Source organism: Salminus brasiliensis, chromosome 3 (assembly GCF_030463535.1).
Source record: "Salminus brasiliensis chromosome 3, fSalBra1.hap2, whole genome shotgun sequence".
In the NCBI taxonomy this organism is placed as follows: domain Eukaryota; kingdom Metazoa; phylum Chordata; class Actinopteri; order Characiformes; family Bryconidae; genus Salminus; species Salminus brasiliensis.
Genome location: NC_132880.1, coordinates 2,812,016 through 2,830,161, shown reverse-complemented (window position 1 = coordinate 2,830,161; position 18,146 = coordinate 2,812,016). Strand labels below are relative to the sequence as shown.

Here is an 18,146-nt window from a genome sequence, read left to right as displayed (position 1 = left end):
TCTATGATTGTGACAGAAAAGGGTCGCTTTTCTGGAGAGTGTATACTCGCTACTGTGTACACACTCTAGTGTGGGAAGATCCGAAAGAGAAAACAAAACTCATGAGACATGAGAGAAGAGGGAGGGAAACGCAGGTAAACTCCTCCTCACCTGTCATCAGGGTGTCACCAGTCTCTTTTTCAGGTGTGCATGTGCCGGTTTTTGAGCATACCTGATGAAGAGTCTGGATCGTGTTGAAGGAGGTGAGGTGAGTGACTCTTTCATATGATAATCCATGTTGTGTTTTTATTATTAGTTTATCAGATTACTCGTTTAGTTTACTCTCTAGCGCCAGGCCAGGTGTTTCAGTGCAGTAGTTTAACAGCTTTAGAGACTTTCGCTGAGTTTCATTTCTGAGTCAAAGCATGCAGATGATTACTGACATCACAGGTGTCCAAACCACAAAAGCATGTGTGTGGTTGGAAATGGAGCTTTCTATGAGACCTTTACAGACTAGATTATACTATATACAGCAGGGGACAGTGGGCACAGTTACTGCTAACACACTTTGATTTTGATTAATTATTTTAGTATTTAAGAACAACTATCATTAGTTTTTAATGGAAGAATCTTAAATTTCCCTGCTACAAATCCTAAATCCAAACTTTCCCAGATAGCAGTCAGTCATTAAATAGATGTTAAATCAACCTTAAAAATCTGAACAAGTAACCAACTACAGAACACCAACACTACTCCAATCATCTTTAAACCTTTAAAAATCTGATTACTATAGTAAAATATGACCTAAAAAATAACATCCACCATGAGTTTGAGACTGAACTTTGGCTGAGGAGCTGTGAGCTGTTTATCAATAACTTAAAAAATAACTCATTTGGGGACATCTCTGTTACTTTTAAATAAAATAGGTAGACAGCTGTAAAGCTCTCCATTGTCCAGTTTTTCCACATAATGTAAATTTGCCAATTTGATGATGAATGGACCAATAGAAATGCTTCAGAGTGATTTGGAATACAATCTTTTTACATTGACTTCCATTGAAAGATAAGAAGTCGTTTTTAAGAAGGTCATCCTGTAAAGATGCCATTAAGCCACATTTACCTCCTAGTAGTTTGAGCCTTGTAGCTGTTAGCCATATTTACCTCCTAGTAGATTTAGCCTTGTAGTTTTAGCCACATTCATTTTTTTAACACTGAAACTTGTTTATTTCTTCAAAGATGGAAAAACAAACACCGACAGAGAGAAACGATTTGGACTCATCTGATTCATCTGATATGTATGGTTTTTTTATGGCTTTTCTACCTAACCTATATCACAATTACCTCAATACAGTTGAGTGCACCTGCACTGTTAATGAAGTCTTTTCTTTCAGAAAATTGCTTATGATGGTCAAGGAGTCAGATACAGAGGTGATGACTGAGTCTGAGTCTGACAGAAATTCTGACTGGCTGCCTGAAAAGGAGCAACGGAAGAAGAGAAATCCAGGGAGAAAGAGGAAGATGATAAGAAACTGTAGGAGGAAAAGTCAGCAGAGGCCATTCTCTGTCCAGGCTTCTAACCAGAAGACACCCAAAAGGAGAAGGTCAGAACTGCCCAGACGAGCACGGCAAATCACAGGTTAGTTCAAAAGTTTGAAGATCTAGCTCTGCATAATATTCCAGCAATGCTGTGGGTTCAGATTGCTTTGATATTTTGTTTTTATAAATTCGACTCATCCAAAGATAAAGATAAATAATTTACACATGATTAAATCATTTATCTAACCAGCATGCAATGAGTGGCTTTAGGACCTCTGCCAGTACCTTTAGACATTAGCTGGAATGTTCACTTACATATATTTTGGAGGCAGCTCTGATTTCACTTCTTCAAAACATTACATTCAGGCTACAAATTAATATACTGAGGCTACAAATGAATAGGTTGAGGCCACAAGATAATATATTGAGGCCAAAATAAATATATTAAAGCCACAAGATAATGTATTAAGGCACAATTGAAGATTTTGTGTTGAGACCACAAATTAATATATTGAGGCCTCAAGGTTATATTAAGGTCACAAATTAATACGTTGAGGGCCATAAGATAATATATTGAGTCGACAAGATAATATATTGAAGCCAAAATGAATATATTAAAGATATTAAAGATAATATATTAATATATTAAAACCACAAAATAATGTTGAGGCAACAAGATAATGTAGTGAGGCACAAATGAAGATTTTGAAGTGACTAGATTAAATGTTGAGACCACAACTTAATATATTGAGGCCTCAAGATTATATTAAGGTCTCACGATAATATGTTGAGGGCCATAAGATAATATATTGAAGCCAAGGTGAATATATTAAAGCCACAAGATAATATTGAAGACACAAGATAATGAATTGAGGCACAAATTAATATATTTATGTCACAACTGAATATGTTGAGGCCACAAGTAAATAAACTTAGGTCACATGCTTATATATTGAGGCCAAAAGACAATATATTGAGGCTAAGAAGGAAGATATGAAGGCCATTACTAGCTATATTTAGGGCAGAGTATACCATATTGAGGCCACATTTTAACATCCTAAGGACAGAAAATAATATTTGGGTTAGAAGTAAAGCTACGAGATATCATAGGAATTAGCTCAGGGCCCTAGAATGTCTTAGTATGACTCTGCTCAGTTCTTTGATGATGTATAAAAGAAAAGGCACATTGTCTTTCATATCTCCTGACAACAGGTTTAAAAATTGATCAAACAAATGCTATGAGAGTATAACAGCTGAAACAGCGGATGTTTGCTTGTGCACTTCTAGTATACCTTGCCTTTCTGTCTCTCTCTCTCTACCCCCCATTCATCTGAACCTGGCTCCACAGTCAGCAATGCTCTGAGAGAATACATTAGGAGGAACTCTAAGCTTCTAGTCAGATGTGGATATAAAGGAGGTGTGCTGGACAAGGAGAAGTTCAACAACGGTAAGATTTCATATATTTGATTGGACTTACAGCTGTGGTATCGACTGGGGCTGAATGATCAATTTCCCAAATATAGGGTCAATGATTGTGCCACTTAACTTTTTTCCCTGTATTTTTATTTAATTAAATTTTTTTAATATAAAATTTTGATTGCCAATTATCCACCCCCTACATATTCTCTCTCCCCCCATCACATGCAACTGGCGAGACCAACGCACACCCCCTCCAAAAAACACCTTTTTTCCCGAACTGCCAACGCGCCTGGAGGGAAGCGACCTGGTATACGACCTGGCTCTGACGAACCGGCTAGCAGACGCCACCTCAAGGCCTATTGTGCTCTCTCTCTCGAGGCCCCGGCTGCCGATGGCTAGCAGCATGATTGGGATGCGAACCAGCGATCTTCTGATCACACTGACAGCGCTGGACCATCCGAGCCCCCCTCCCCTGTATTTTTTTAAATGGAAGTTAAGAATTTAACTTAATTTTGAGAGAAGGACCACACATTTAACCCCTCCATCTCTAGGTCTTCATCCCCTTTGTACACCCTCACAGTCAACCCCTATTCGAGCCAGGCTTCACATGCAAACCATAGAAAAGCCGATCCGGACTCCCAGCCTGAGTCTGCCCTCCTGTCTCACTTCAGGGTGTGGTCCACACTAGCAAAAGTACCGTTAACAATCTCCCTATCTCTCATTGCTCCTGCTTCTTCTTAGGTGAGGCATGCATCTTCTCCGAACAACAGTTGTTCACCCCCTCAGAATTTGAGAAGTTTGGAGAAAAGGAGAGAAGGAAAAAGTGGAAAAGCAGCATCTTCTACCGCCAGCATACCTTGCAAACACTCATACAGGTAATGCGTAGGAGCGGCAGAGATAAGCAAAAAGCTGCACGTTTGTCAGTACATACACAAGAATAAGGGGGTGTATAGATGATGAACTTCATTTCTCTGCTTTCCTGGAACTTGCTCTCTGCAGGAGGGCGTCCTTTCCTCTCCATCATTTAAAAAAAGGAGGACACAGGAAGAGGAGGTACTGTAAACCTTATATAAGGATTATAACGGGTACATAATGGCAGGAAAGGTCTCTCTAATGACTGTAAAGACTATAAAGACCTTCCTTATCTACCTCCTACACTCTGCCCTCACAGCCTCACCTTTTCCTTTATTCCTTCAGCATATCCCTCATCTTCTCTGCTCCAACCTCATCTTCTCCTTTTGCTTTCACCTCCTCCTCACCACCCATACTTCTTCCCCTCCGCCCACACCTCCGCTCTCACCTCCTCTCCTCCACCCACACCTTCTCCTTTCTGCCCTCACCTTCTCTACTCCAACCTCACCTTGTCCCCTCAGCTCTTGCCCCCTCTCCTCCTCCCACACCATCTCCTTTCTGCCCTCACCTTCTCTACTCCAACCTCACCTTGTCCCCTCAGCTCTCACCTCCTCTCCTCCACCTTCAACTTCTCCTTTCTGCCCTCACCTTCTCTACTCCAACCTCACCTTCTCACCTCCGCCTATACCTTCTCCTTTCTGCCCTCACCTTCTCTACTCCAACCTCACCTTCTCACCTCCGCCTATCCCTTCTCCTTTCTGCCCTCACCTTCTCTACTCCAACCTCACCTTCTCACCTCCGCCTATACCTTCTCCTTTCTGCCCTCACCTTCCCTGCTCCAACCTCACCTCCATCTTTCACAAAATGACTGTAAAGGTCACTGTGTTGATAGTAAGGACTGTTAAGGTCACATAGTAACTGCAAAGGTCAAGACTTTGTGTTTCTGGAAGAGATATGGTTTGATTTAATATCTGAATATTACCTGTGTCTTTAGCCACGGTGCCGGAGAGCGCTGTTTCCACCCAGCGAAAAAAACACACCTGTTTCAGGTTAGTATCTTCTGCCATGGTTCGAGAGAATTGTGATAACCTGGACTGGAGTTCTGGGGGATGTCTGCTTGAGCTAGAAGCCAGACTCGGGTCCTCTGCCCACACTTTAGTTACTGGTTTGGGGAAAGTCCTGCGTGTATTCAGTAAATGTGGAATTTGTATTTGTATGTATTTTTATATAATTGTAATTACATTTAACAGACCACAGGACCAGCAATAGAGAGGAAGATGATGGTGATGAAGATCATGCCGATATGATACAGTTCCAATTTGAGTCTTTTCAGAATCAGAATCCTGCCGGGAGGGGGATTTTACACAGAAGGCACTTTGCTACAGGTGGGTGTGCATAACAATATGAAAGCCCTCACTTCTAATATCATGGTAGAGGCCAGGTATGCCCCCTGGGACTTCCGGGACCTCCCCCCTGGGCCCTACAGCCACAGATAGTTCTTAGACTGGTTGTTATTCATCTATTTACTGAGTGTGTGTGTCTGTGTGTGTGTGTGTGTGTGTGCATGATTTCAGGGTCAGGATAACGTGTTGTTGTAACTAGAAGGTCCTGTCCCGACCACTGTCTCCTTACCATTAACGTTACAACAACACACAGAGGACCTGACCTAGACATCCAACACCAGTGCCCTAGCTAAGAGAGCCCAGCAGCAACTGCACTTCCTTCAGTCCGCTGTGTCCCAATTCACGGACTGCTGCCTTCGGAGGCTGCATTTGAAGACCGAATGTGTCACAGCGGCTGCATCTAGGCTGGCTCATTTCGTAGGATCCTTCATATATGGCTAAGAAATGTGCCCTTGTTTTCGATGGCTACATCCATGGATGGATCCTTCACCAGCCGACATATCCCAAGATTCACTCTGACAATTCAGACAATTCTGTATTGACTGGTTTGTCTTGTTGGTTGTCTAGTTTGATGTCAAAAAAAAGGACAAGGCATGGTATAAATGTAAAAACGGTGTTCTTTATTTCCTTTCTGCAAGAATTAAACTGTACAATAACATCTCATCTAACTTACATCACACTACATCACATTTCACAAGTTATGTAAAAAACAAAATTACCCAGTGTCTGTAAAAAGGGATTAAAAATCAAGTTCAAAACTAGCCCTACATATGTTTTCCCAGACAGCATGCTCATGTGGGGCTCACATGGGTGGAACGTGGGCTAGGTGGGGTCCAGGTGGGCCAAACTTCTGAGTGGGTTTGTACATGCATTTTTACTGGAACCCAGTTGGGCTTTCCAAATGGGCCTCATCATAATAGCCCTATAGCCTAACCTTTTGGGAATCCCTGAAATACTCTGCAGTGAATTCTGACTGCTAGTCCTGCCACTGATCTATAAGCTAAAAATACAACCAGGCAAGCGTTAGTGTGCCTCAAAAATCCTCCCAAAAATTGGTGTTTTAAATATAGAAAGTTAAAAAAAATTGTAATCAGAGAGTTTAAACATCATCTGAGAAATCTGTTGTTTTTATATGTTATATTATGAGGAATGAACCAATAGAAATGCTCCAAAATTAATTATTTATATAGACTTACGGATATTCCTGTACTCTAGCATGCATTGTGCATATATGTCATACCACCTTTTGGGGATCCCTGCTGGGAATTGTGGTGATTACTGAGACTTCTACTGGAGCCATATTAAGTTTATATATTAAAAAAGCAGTGCATCCCAAAGCAGCTGGAGCTTTACAGAGATTCTTCTACCCTCAAGATGCATCATCATCAGAAGAGATGGGGTTTTCCCAATTCTTAACCCGGAAAATCTCACTCACGTGTTAAAACTTTTCCATGCTAAAAATTTTCCAGGTTTTTTTGGCTGTAATGATTGACAGATTAGTGTGACAGAAGTAGTAGTAGGTGAATAGGTTTCCTATTGTCAGTCATTATGACTGGCTTCATTCAGGAGCAACAAAGCGGGAAAACCCAGACAACAAGGCACACAGTGACTCACTACTCCAATATACTTCCACACTTCTCCACCCATTTACATCCACTCACATCACCTGAGGCCTGTAAAGAGCTCTGACTCACACAGAAAGTGTACCAGCCCTGTTGCTTCTTGCCCTGAGGTGTGAATATTTAAATGCATGCAGAAAAAAATAAATGCAGGGTTTGCGCATGTAAGAGCGCCAGTGTAGCAAAACATTTTAGCCATTTTAACACTTTCATGGATAAAAGACTTAATTAGCTTAAATAAACGACTTAATGCTGCAAGGCTTATCACACACTGAGGTGTATTACTCAGTAACTACAGGGGCGTCTGTGCAAACTGGTGGGGCTCTTCTTTGGTAATAGTGGGATTAAACAGAGCCCTTTACTGGTAGTGGTCGGTTGAATTGTCTAAAATAGCATAAAATTCTAAATATTGTTTTATTAATAATGTATGGGACTGTCCATGTTTGTTAACACCATGTACCTTTAAATGCATGAGAACTGCAGGGGTTCCAGAATGGCTGTATGACGTATCTGTGGGTGTCTGCATGCTGGGTAGTGTAGTGAGAGAGCATGTATGCTGAGGAACACAACACTGAGCTATTAGCTATTAGACATTAACTAGCACAACAGATAACACACTGAACTCTAGCTGTAGGCAGAAAGGCCCACTTTAAAGGCCCTCAGAGGAGACCAGAAGAGGGCCTTTAGAAAAGCAGCCAAGCTGACCTGAAATGACACAGCCAGAGGGGCAGTCACGTGGTGAACAGAAGGAGAGAGAGGAGGAAAAGCAGAGTGAGGAGCAGAGGGGTGGAAAGAGACGAAACGTAAGGGAAATACAACCAGGACAGAGCAGGACAGTGAGGAGGCACGTCAAATAGAGGTAAACTCCACCTCTGCCTGTCATCTTCTGGCTATTTTCCAAGGTGTTTGTGCATGAATATGTGTGTGTGCATGTAAGTCTAGCGAAACTGAAAGGGATCCTAGACTGAGTAATAGTAGGTAAGAAGACCTGTCACATTTATATCCATAGCCTGACCTTTATTTCTTCTTTTTGATGCAAGTTATTCATGACAGATCAGATGGTTTAGTGCTGTAATTTGATGCCTTTTACAAACAAAGCTAAGTTTCAGCTCTCGGAACAGGCAGATATATCAGTGCAGACAGTAGGACAATAGCTTGACTGGACATTTTTGGAGGTGTGTGTTTATGGTCTGCTTTTAAGCTCTAAATATGCAAAGCTGTGTCGCCTGGGGTGTGTACAGCTCTCAATACTGAAAGGTAATGTAAGGAATGCAACCCTGTGGGGTTGAGTGTTGGTGAAGGTGTAAGAAAACAATGAGGAACCGCCTTTAGGTGAGATGTACTGATAGTAGTAGTGCAGTATTAAGCATGTGGCTAAAATAATAGAAAGAGTACTGGGCCTTAAATGTCGGGGTTGGGTTCGAATCCTGGGCCATACCGATTTGCTATCGGCATCCGGAGTCTGGGAGAGCACAATTGTTTTTTTAAACCATTCTGTTTATTAGGAAATTAGGAAAAATGGGGTTACAAAACAGAAATAGGATCAATAGCCCAGGTAAACCATCCCAAATCCTCCCAGATTAAAAATGAATAATAACATTAATATTGCTCATTAACAAAAAAAAATGTAACAAAAAACATTCATGTAATTACTGTGAAATGATGCCTGACCTCTTGACCTCAGGGAATAAGGACAATAAGGGGCCCATATGCAAATATACTGACTTGTGCTATCTTTAAGTGTATGTCTAATTTCTTCCAGGTAGAGAAATAAGGCAGCATCTGTAAGACAGCAATCGAATGAAGGTGGACTGGAACTTTTATACTGAATCAGAATTGGGCGTCTAGCTAAAAGGGTGCAAAAAGCAAGGGCGTCAGAATAAGTGGCAGAGAAAGTCGAGAACTCATTGAACGTTAAACCAAATATAGCAAATAGGGGACAAGGTTCGATTATTAAGTTGGCTGAAGCTCGGGATCATCGACCACAAAGATTATCAAGATATGGGTTAAACTGAGTAATTTGAACCTTTGTCCAGTAAACTCAGTGAACCAGCTTTAACCGACTGCACAATTGGGTAGAGGGCGCTCTCTCCCTTTCTCACTCTTTAGGCATCTGGAAGCTGGAGTGGAGGAGCTGGGAACCCGGCACTACTTTCCTCCGATATTTAAAAAGAGGTGGTGGCTGGCTTTTCCTGTATCAGACGAGACGTGTTAAGTCCTTACTCTCCTAGTGTTGGGAGCATTGCTAGTGCTAGGGGGTACTACGGACAGGTGGGTTAATTGGCACAACCAAATTTGAGGAATAAATTCACAGCTTAGAAAGCTGGAGTCAGAGCTCTGGGTCAGCCGTGCTACAGCACCCCCGAAGCATAAGTGCTTAAGTGCCTTGCTAAAAGGCCCAACAGTGGCAGCTTAGTGAACCTGGGTGTCTGAGTTAAGGTTGTAGGAACTACATGAAAAGGTGTTTTCAGGTAGGGGGAGGTTCAGTGATTCAGTGGTGTGTGTGTGGTGTTGTGTAATGCGCTGACGAATCAGTGATACTAGTTCTGTCACACACCTGGTAGCCAAGGGCAGTTTCATTCTACACTTAATTAGTTTCACAATATAGTAATGCGATTATGTCCAAATATTTGTGGACACCTCTTGTAATGAATGCATTCAGCAAATGGGCACACGTACACATACTGCTTGCCTAGTCCCTGTAGAAAAGTACTGCCAATAAAATAGGACTCTCTAGAGCAGATGAACATAAACCTCTAGCCTAATGCCAGGCCTGAACTAGAGGGGTATAAAGCCCCGCTGAGAACTCTGTTCTCTGGAATGATGGATTGTGCTACATCCAATACTTTTGGGATGAGGTGAGGTGGTGATCATTCGGGACATCCTGACCATATGAACACTCATGCCGCTGAATGCAATCAAATCCTCACAGCAATGGTGCTCCAATATCTAGTAGAAAGTATTCTTCACTGGACAGTAGAGACAGTTACTCCAACAAAAGCAGGATCAACTATTTTTAATGCCCTTGATATCGGAAGAAACAATAAATAAGCAGGTGTCCCAATACTTTTGTCCATAAAGTGTATGTGTTCTGACCGCACAGGCCAGACTGAGGGAAATACGTCGGGTTGTATAAAACTCACACACCTGTTTTACTGTCATCGTTTCAGAACTGCTTATGATGGGTGAAGAGTCAGACATCAAAACTAAGATGGAGACAGAGTCTGAGTCCAAGTCCCTGTCTGAGTCCGAGACCAAGCCTGAGTGTAAAAAAGAGCCAGTCTGGAAGGCAGTGGAACTGGGGCGAAAGAGGAAGATTAAGTCCAGGAGCTGCAGCAAGAATGACCAGCTGGGTCCGTCCTCTGTCGAGGCTTTTAACCAGGAGAGACCCACCAAGCGGCCCCCCAGCAGTAAGTCAGCGTTCACCACTATCCCGGTTATTTATAAACAGGGATGCTAATGATGGAAGAGGCTGCAGTTTATAGCTGTGCAGCGTGTTGTGCTTGTTGTTTTTACAGTGTAACAGTGGAGTGAACAGGGTCTGGTCTAAACTGGTCCTCATAAGGGAGGCTAGGAGACTACCCAATAATGTAATAAGGGAACAACACACAGTCATGTCCAAATATTAGACCACCCAAATCCCGGGTCATGCTGCTTGCCATCGGTAGCCGGAGTCAGAGAGAGCACAATTGTCTTTCCTGATGGCAGTAATTAATAACTAATAACGAATAAATGACTAATAAATAATTATTAAAGGTATTAAATGTGAGTCACCTTACCTTTGCAAACACAAGGCAACAAAGCGACACACCAGTGTAAAAATCCATTTTTAGGTTTACAATATAGTAAAATCTCTTTTAAAATTATATTTAAAAATTGACTTTTGTCTCTTGTTGTTCATAATTAATGATAAAATAAAGAGTAACTGGCCCATCTAACATATTCCCTGGCTCCAGCCTGGCCAATTTAAATGGTCTAAAGCCTTCACTTAGCATGTTAAATCAAATTAGTAGTGCTCTGTGGACAAAAACTCAACTGCCCACTCATAGAGTTTGCTAATTTGTCTGTTGTTATGTATAGTATCTACTATAACTTTGTGCCCACCTCCTCTGTCTATCTCCATTTGGTAGGTGAGCCGTGCATCCTGCCTGAAAAAAAGTGGTTCACCCCCTCACAATTTGAGAAGTTTGGGGGAAAGGATACCATCTTTAATGCTACTGTGAAGTTGCAAAGACTCCTAGAGGTAAGCTGCCACCACATGCAAGGCCTCACACTAGAACACACACTTATAGACCACTGAACAGTCCAGTGCAGTTGAGACTTCATGACCATGCTGGGTCTCTAACTGTTCTCTGTAACTTGCTGTGTGCAGGAGGACATCCTTTCCTCTCAGTCACCTAAACAAAGGAGGAGACTGAAGGAGGAGGTACTGTGTCTCTTTTTGTGTTTGTAAAGATTGGATTTTTTTTGCTGCCTTCATACACATGAATAGCATGCACCATCTCACTTAGTGACTGTAAAGGTTGCTGTGCGTAATGCGAGGTTGCTGTACTGGCTGCATAATGACTGTAAAGGTTACTGTAGTGACTGTAAAGGTCATAAAATGACTGTAAAGATCACTGTTATGCTTGTAAATGTCAGTATGAATGATTATTATCTTCACATTATGACTGTAAAATTCACTATGGCAACTTCGAATATTGCATAATGACTGTAAAGGTTACTATATCAGTGTAAAGACCACTGTCGTGACTGTAACTGTTACTATAATGACTATGAATGTAGCGTTATGACTCCCGAGAAGCTCACTGTAACTGTACTGTAAAGATCTGTAAACTGTGACTGTAAAGATCTTAAAGGCCATTGTAAGTAAATGACTATGAACTTTACATAACGACTGTAAGGGTTACTGTAGTGACTGTTAAAATCACTGTTGTGAATATAAAGGTCACAATGATGACTATGAACTTCGCATAATAACCAAAAGTTTGTAATGCGAGGTTGCTGTAATGGCTGCATAATGACTGTAAAGGTTACTGTAGTGACTGTAAAGGTCATAAAGGTTGTTGTGATGACTGTGAAAGTCATTGTTGTTACAGTAACACTATTCATCCATTGCTCCTTCAGTTTGAAACAACATCTTAACGTCTGTGTGTATGTTTAACCACAGTGCAGGAGAGCGCTGTTTTCATCCAGCACAAGATCCAGACCAAGTTAGTAGCTTTGTCATTTTCTTTCTCCGTCACTAACGTTACATAACTTTTTATTGGATAAAGTGCAAGAGTGACGCATGCTGTGGCATTTCAGAACTGATCTAATGAATGGGACTTCTGTATATTTATATTTATACTGGGGATACTACTGTGGGTTTGGCTAAACTAGTGTGAGTTGAGACTGTAGGACTGTAGGCAGGGAGAGAAGTCTGAGGGCCTGGGCTGGAGGTCCTGGCAGCTTCTGCTTCAAGCTCATCTTCGTTTGCTTCATCATTTGTCTTCAGACAGTCACACGCAGGACGTTATTACGCTCTCAGACTCCAGCTCAGAACACCAGAGTGGTGCCGAAGATGAGGATGGGGAAGATCATGCTGATCTGGCACAGTTCCAAGGCGACTCTTTTCCTGTCACATGCTCTACCGGGAGAGGCATTCTACACAAAAAGCGCTTTGCTACAGGTGCGTGTAACTGTAACACTGCATAATAATGGAATACTAAGGCTAAGAGTATGAGTAGTGCACACCATCTGTCAAACATGGTGGAGGCAGTGTTATGGCATGGGCATGTATGGCTGCCAGTGGTGTGATCTACGGACTTTCTACTAGATTTTGGAGGAGGCATTGCTGTGAGGAGCTCATTGCAGTCAGTGACAAGAGCTTTAGTGAGGTCAGGATTATGGACGATCTCCACCCCACTTCATCCACAACTCACCAACTCAGCTCATCCCAAAAGTATCGGGTGGAGCACCACCATCATTTCAGAGAACACAGTTCTTCCACTGCTCCACAGGGTTTTATACCCCTCTAGCCCACCTGGCATTAGACAGCATGGTCTTGTCAGCAATGGGTGCAACTTAAAGTAGCCGAAATAAGTCATTAGCAGGGGTGTCCACAAACATTTAGATGTCAGCAGGAGTTTTGCTGTGATTTAAATTCTTGTACCTCAGAGAAACGTGGTAAATGCATCAGAACAGAGGATTCCTGGAAGACCCCCCAGCAGTTTGTCAATGAGAACCTGAGTGACGGAAACTGGAGACGAGACATCATCAGCTACAGAAAACGGCTGGGAATTCTCATACAGGTGAGGAGCAGCTCCAGTCTTCAGCCTGCATACTCGACCTTCAACTAAACAGCCCTCACCCTTTCCTCTGAACCAGTGAATTCTCCAAGTCTGTTATCTAAAAAGTACCAAAGCAAGACTTTCATCCACCTTTCCATCCAGTTTCCTCCCGGTGAGGAGATTTAGGAAAGGAGTGAGACGCAGAGTGAAGGAGGTAGAGTAGATTTATGACTGTCTATGAGCTTTACGTTGTTTCCTTCTGTTTAGCGCAGGGTGTTGGAACCTGATGCGGCCAACTGTCCATGTCCGACCTGCAGAGGAGAAAACGAGGTACGTCCAGCCCAGCCCGGTCACCAGGGTCACACCCTCGGCCTCTAGCTGCCCTGTGAACTTACCAGAGCAAATGATCACATCACTTCAGCAGGGTTCTCTCATCACAGCGCCACCTTGGGTCTGCTCCTTGCAATGACACTGTTAGAAATGAGCTTGTACGTTTGTGCGTAATTAAGTGGTTAAAATGTAAGCAGAGTCATTCAGAGTGGGGTTGGTGGGTTCGGGAGCAGGCCTGGCAAAGTATTGCATCCTTACATTCATCACAGTGTTGCAATCTACAACAATTCCTTGTTTTGGCCGAAATCAAGAGTATTAAGAAGGGTTTCTCCTGCTTTTGTTGGAGTAACCGTCTCTACTGTCCAGGGTAGAAGGCTTTCTACTAGATTTTGGAGGAGCATTGCTGTGAGGATTGCAATCATTGCAGTCAGTGACAAGAGCGTTAGTGAGGTCAGGATTTTGGATGATCATCACCACCCCACCTCATCCACAACTCAACAACTCAGCTCCTCCCAAAAGTATTGGGTGGAGCACCACCATCATTTCAGAGAACACAGTTCTTCCACTGCTCCACAGCTCAATGCTGCTGGGGGGCTTTATACCCCTCTGACCCACTTGGCATTAGGCAGCATGGTGCCAATATGTTCATGTTTGGGAGCCCAGTGAGAATTGAACCAGACGTCTGAAAAGATTATCGCCTGTAAAAGCTATCAGAAAGTGAGTAACACATCACATCAGGGTACATACTGGTTGTTGTAAGGGACAGTAATACCCAGAGACAACTTGCTTTATCAGATTTGCCACTATTTTGCCATCATCAATATTCCATATAAAACTCATGAAGGTTCACTGTGGAGGGTTTGGGTAGTAAATAAAGTGGCTATATTTGTCTCAACAGTGAATCATTACACACCAGTTTTCACTCATGGAAATTCACCATTGAAATCTTTAATAAGGGTTAAAATGAAATGCTGAAATTGCTGAAAATGGTCAGATCTCAGCTAGAAATGTACATAGTAAAACAACAGTTACAATTTTCCAGATTTCCAGCCCTGATTGGTGATTGGTGATGGTTTTCATCTTTAATATTAAATGAGAACACCTATAAGGGTTTTTGTTGGTGTGTGTGTGTGTGTGTGTGTGTGTGTGTGTGTGTGTGTGTGTTCTTAACCCCAGCGAGATCAGGATAATGATGACGAGTGCTTCATCTGTAAGTCTGAGGAGGGTAATCTGGTGTGCTGTGATGGATGTCCACGAGCTTTCCATCATACGTGTCACAACCCACCCCTGCAGGACTCCACACTGGGGTGAGTGAGAGAGAAAGAGAGAGATTATGTATCATTCATTCTTTTCATATTCATTTAAGCCCTGAGTGTCCTGAGAGTCTAATGTGCTACCACTATGGGCCGGGGGTCACAAGTAGCCGAATCCCAAGATGGCGCTCTCTCCCCTCATTACTCTTGAGCAATGTTGGCGGGCACATGGCAGAGGTCAGTCACTGGGTCGATCCCCAGGTTTGGTACCTAAAGCCAAATTGCTTCCTGGGCACTGAAGTGACACAGCCACAGCTCTGGGTGTGTGTTCACTGGCAAGGATGGGTTAAATGCAGGTGTTGTAGTCTGTTGTACTGCTGTGTGTGATGGCGGTAGAGTGTGGTTAATGACAACAAGTGGATTAGTGTATAAAAGACTGCCTGTATCTTTTTATTTATCTGTATGTAACTGGTGTGTGTGTGTGTGTGTGTGTGTGTGTGTGTGTTTTCAGTGATCCGTGGATCTGTTCCTTCTGCAGGGAAGCAACAACTCAGTGCAACGCAGATGGACCATCAGGAGCCCTCTAACACGACCCTGTCCTGCTGTTCACCTCTACACACAGCACCCTGACCACAAAGGATTCCTGTTTAGGAAATGAGCAAAATCCAGTACGGGTTTAAAATCAGACCAATTCATTTGTAGCATTTATTGTAGAATTTTTATATATATTATATTTTATAACTATTATATATTGTGTACCTGTACTGTAAATGAATGGCTTAAATGTACAGAACCACTTTAAATGTATTGTATAACACCTTTTCAGTTCAGCTCTTCCTGATGACCTTCCGTTATTTATGAGGGAATGATGGAAGGGAATGAGATTTGAATCAAATACCCATAATTCAATGCATTGTTTTAGTGCATCGTCCACCCACCCAGTAAGTCCAGGTAAAACCCGGCAGGCCGCATTAAGCCTATTTTACCGATCGTACCAAGCAGCTTGATTTAGGGCGTATCAGTGTGTCTTTGCTATGGTAACAATGGGAAAAGTACGCCCTGTTATGCTTGAAACGAGCAAAAGACATGTACTAAGTCTCTTAATTAATCATGGGTGTTTGTTTTGGGCATAACATGCAGTAATAAACCAATCAGCGTGTCTCTCGCCATCCCTTTAAGAGCCAGGTGCAGTCTGACTGACCTTGGCAGGTTGCTATTTCAGTGGTGTAAAGCGTGGGGGGTGTACGAGCGCCGGGCTGCACGCACCTGTGTTGACAATTCACTGCCGAGATAGCAACGAACGTCTGACTGTTGATGAGCGTTTGGGCTGTTTTCAGTCAGTGGAGCTCCTGCTATGTTTTCCGCTGCCAAGATACTCCAGAAACTGACCTGGACACCCCTCATTTCGAGACCACTGCGCTATATTCGCGAGATATTCGCAAGCAGCACTGCTGTTTAAATGACGCAGGCGGAAGGTGTGAACATAGACTGTTGGTGGGGTGTAGAGAAGAGAAGCGGTGTCTGCAGAACTACAATCATTTATGTGTAGAAATATAATTTTCATGACGGCAGAATGTGAAGATAAAGCTTTGCAGATACCACAGATCTTAGCATGTAGGTAAAGGCTGAATCTGTAATGTAGCTCCATACTAAACATACCCAGCTGTCTGTGACGGTGTGACAGGGTTGTAATGGTATGAGATTTCCCCGGTGAGATAACCGTCTTAGGAAATATCACAGTAAATGGAATTTCTTATTACAGAGGCAGCACCATTAAAAAGTGCTTAAAGCATGAAAAGTATAAGCACTCAAATAAGAACAATATTCAAATGATGTTATAGTATAACATCATTACATTATTATTACTATTATCCTTATTATTATCATTGCAGGAGCTGGACTGTAGTGTTGTCTTTGGACTATTTAATATTAAACTAATTTTTATCATTAATGAATATGCTGATGATTAGCACAAATTAAAGATCAGTGTTTAATGGTAGAGTAAGCAATACACTCATCAATCTCCCTATCATTTAACCCCTAACACAGAAAGGCCTGTTACACACTAAGGTGAGTTATTCAGTAACTACAGGGACTTCTGTACAAACCGGTGGGGCTGTCTGAACACCTTTATTGTTAGCATCTGTTTCCCTGGTGTGTAACTGGGAAATAACCAGTAACTGCAGATGAAGAGGATTATATTTCACATGGTTTTTATAGCAGAGGTGTCTCTTCTACACAGACATTAGCACAAGTGATAAGCAAATGTGATAACCATCCATTTTCATACCATGGTATATAAAGTGGAACCGGTTAGCACTGCAACTGCAACTCTACTGTGGGGAAAATCTATTGAAAATTGCCTGTGTCAGCACAAATACATCTCTACTGGTGTTTTACCAATGACAGTTTTAACAAAAGCAAGGACAACGTTCTTAAAAATCACTGGTGAGTGTTTGTAATGTGTTATCTGTCCACACACAGATCAGATACACTGGAGCAATCCTAATTGATTGGAAGTAAGGCACCAGTTCTTTTATCTGACATCAGCGCTTCTCATGTTTAGGACACACTAAGATGCTCTGATTTTCTCCTGGTGCTTTTCTCTCTGGATTCTCTCCTTTTCTGCGCGTTCCTTACTCCGCTGGGCATCCTGCACTCTTTTCTTCTCCTGTTCTCTCTCTGCTCTTTGTCGTTTCTCATTTTCCATTCTGATTTTGGCTGCTGCAAGCTCTGCGTTTTCTCTCCTGAGCCGCTCTGCTTCTCTCTCTGCCTCTTCTTTCTTCCTGCGTTCAGCTCCATTGTCGTTACCCATGATGATTTACTGCAGCTTCCAGCTGATGTGCTGCTGTTGTGAAATAATGACCTGCACAGGAGAGAAAAGCCGTCCGACTGAGGGAATAGTGTGAACCAATTTTAAGATACAGCTCAAATGAAGAGACCACCCTACATGATCAGCTTCTCTGGTTTTACTATTTGTAGGCAGTGTGTTTAAGGGAAATTAACTTTTGTGTTGTATTTCATAAACCATGGACAACATTTCCCTTAAATTCCAAATAAACACATTGCAAGTTAGAGCATTTATTTATTTGCAGAAATGACATCTGCTAAAACACAACTGCTCAAATAATGCAAAGGAAATATTATAATAATTATAATGCAAAGAAGTTATTATTCAGATTTAAACACAGTACTAATATCTTAACTTTGAGAGAATTCAGAAATCACTATGGTGAAATAACCTCGACTGCCAATCACAGCTCTTATTTCCTGGCAGGCTCTCCACTAGTCTTTCACATTGCTGTTGGGTGACTTAAGTGTATCTTAATTTTGTCCAGAGCTGTATGTAATTCTTAAATGTATTTTCATTTATAAATACTTTACATTAAATTCTTAATGACTTAATTTATAAATCCATTTTAATTTATAAATACTTTTCATTCTTAAATTCTTTTCATTTTGTGTATTAAAGTGTACTACAGCA

General features: G+C 42.0%; 1 protein-coding gene and 1 long non-coding RNA gene across 2 annotated transcripts; both read left to right on the top strand.

The window, feature by feature from the left end:
- The first annotated feature begins 192 nt into the window (after positions 1-192).
- On the top strand, positions 193-18,065 carry LOC140551028 (uncharacterized). Its single transcript, XM_072674398.1, has 14 exons — positions 193-247; positions 1,215-1,273; positions 1,370-1,614; positions 2,863-2,961; positions 3,675-3,848; positions 9,978-10,217; positions 10,938-11,050; positions 11,180-11,233; positions 11,978-12,020; positions 12,305-12,478; positions 12,967-13,100; positions 13,347-13,409; positions 14,586-14,716; positions 15,174-18,065. Exons 1-14 carry the CDS (start codon positions 215-217, stop codon positions 15,247-15,249), a joined length of 1,638 nt encoding a protein of 545 aa, XP_072530499.1. The 5' UTR covers positions 193-214; the 3' UTR covers positions 15,250-18,065.
- Positions 3,963-5,137, top strand: LOC140551652 (uncharacterized). The gene is made up of 3 exons (XR_011979275.1): positions 3,963-3,986; positions 4,780-4,834; positions 5,036-5,137. It is a non-coding gene; the product is annotated as an uncharacterized lncRNA (long non-coding RNA).
- Positions 18,066-18,146: the final 81 nt, after the last annotated feature.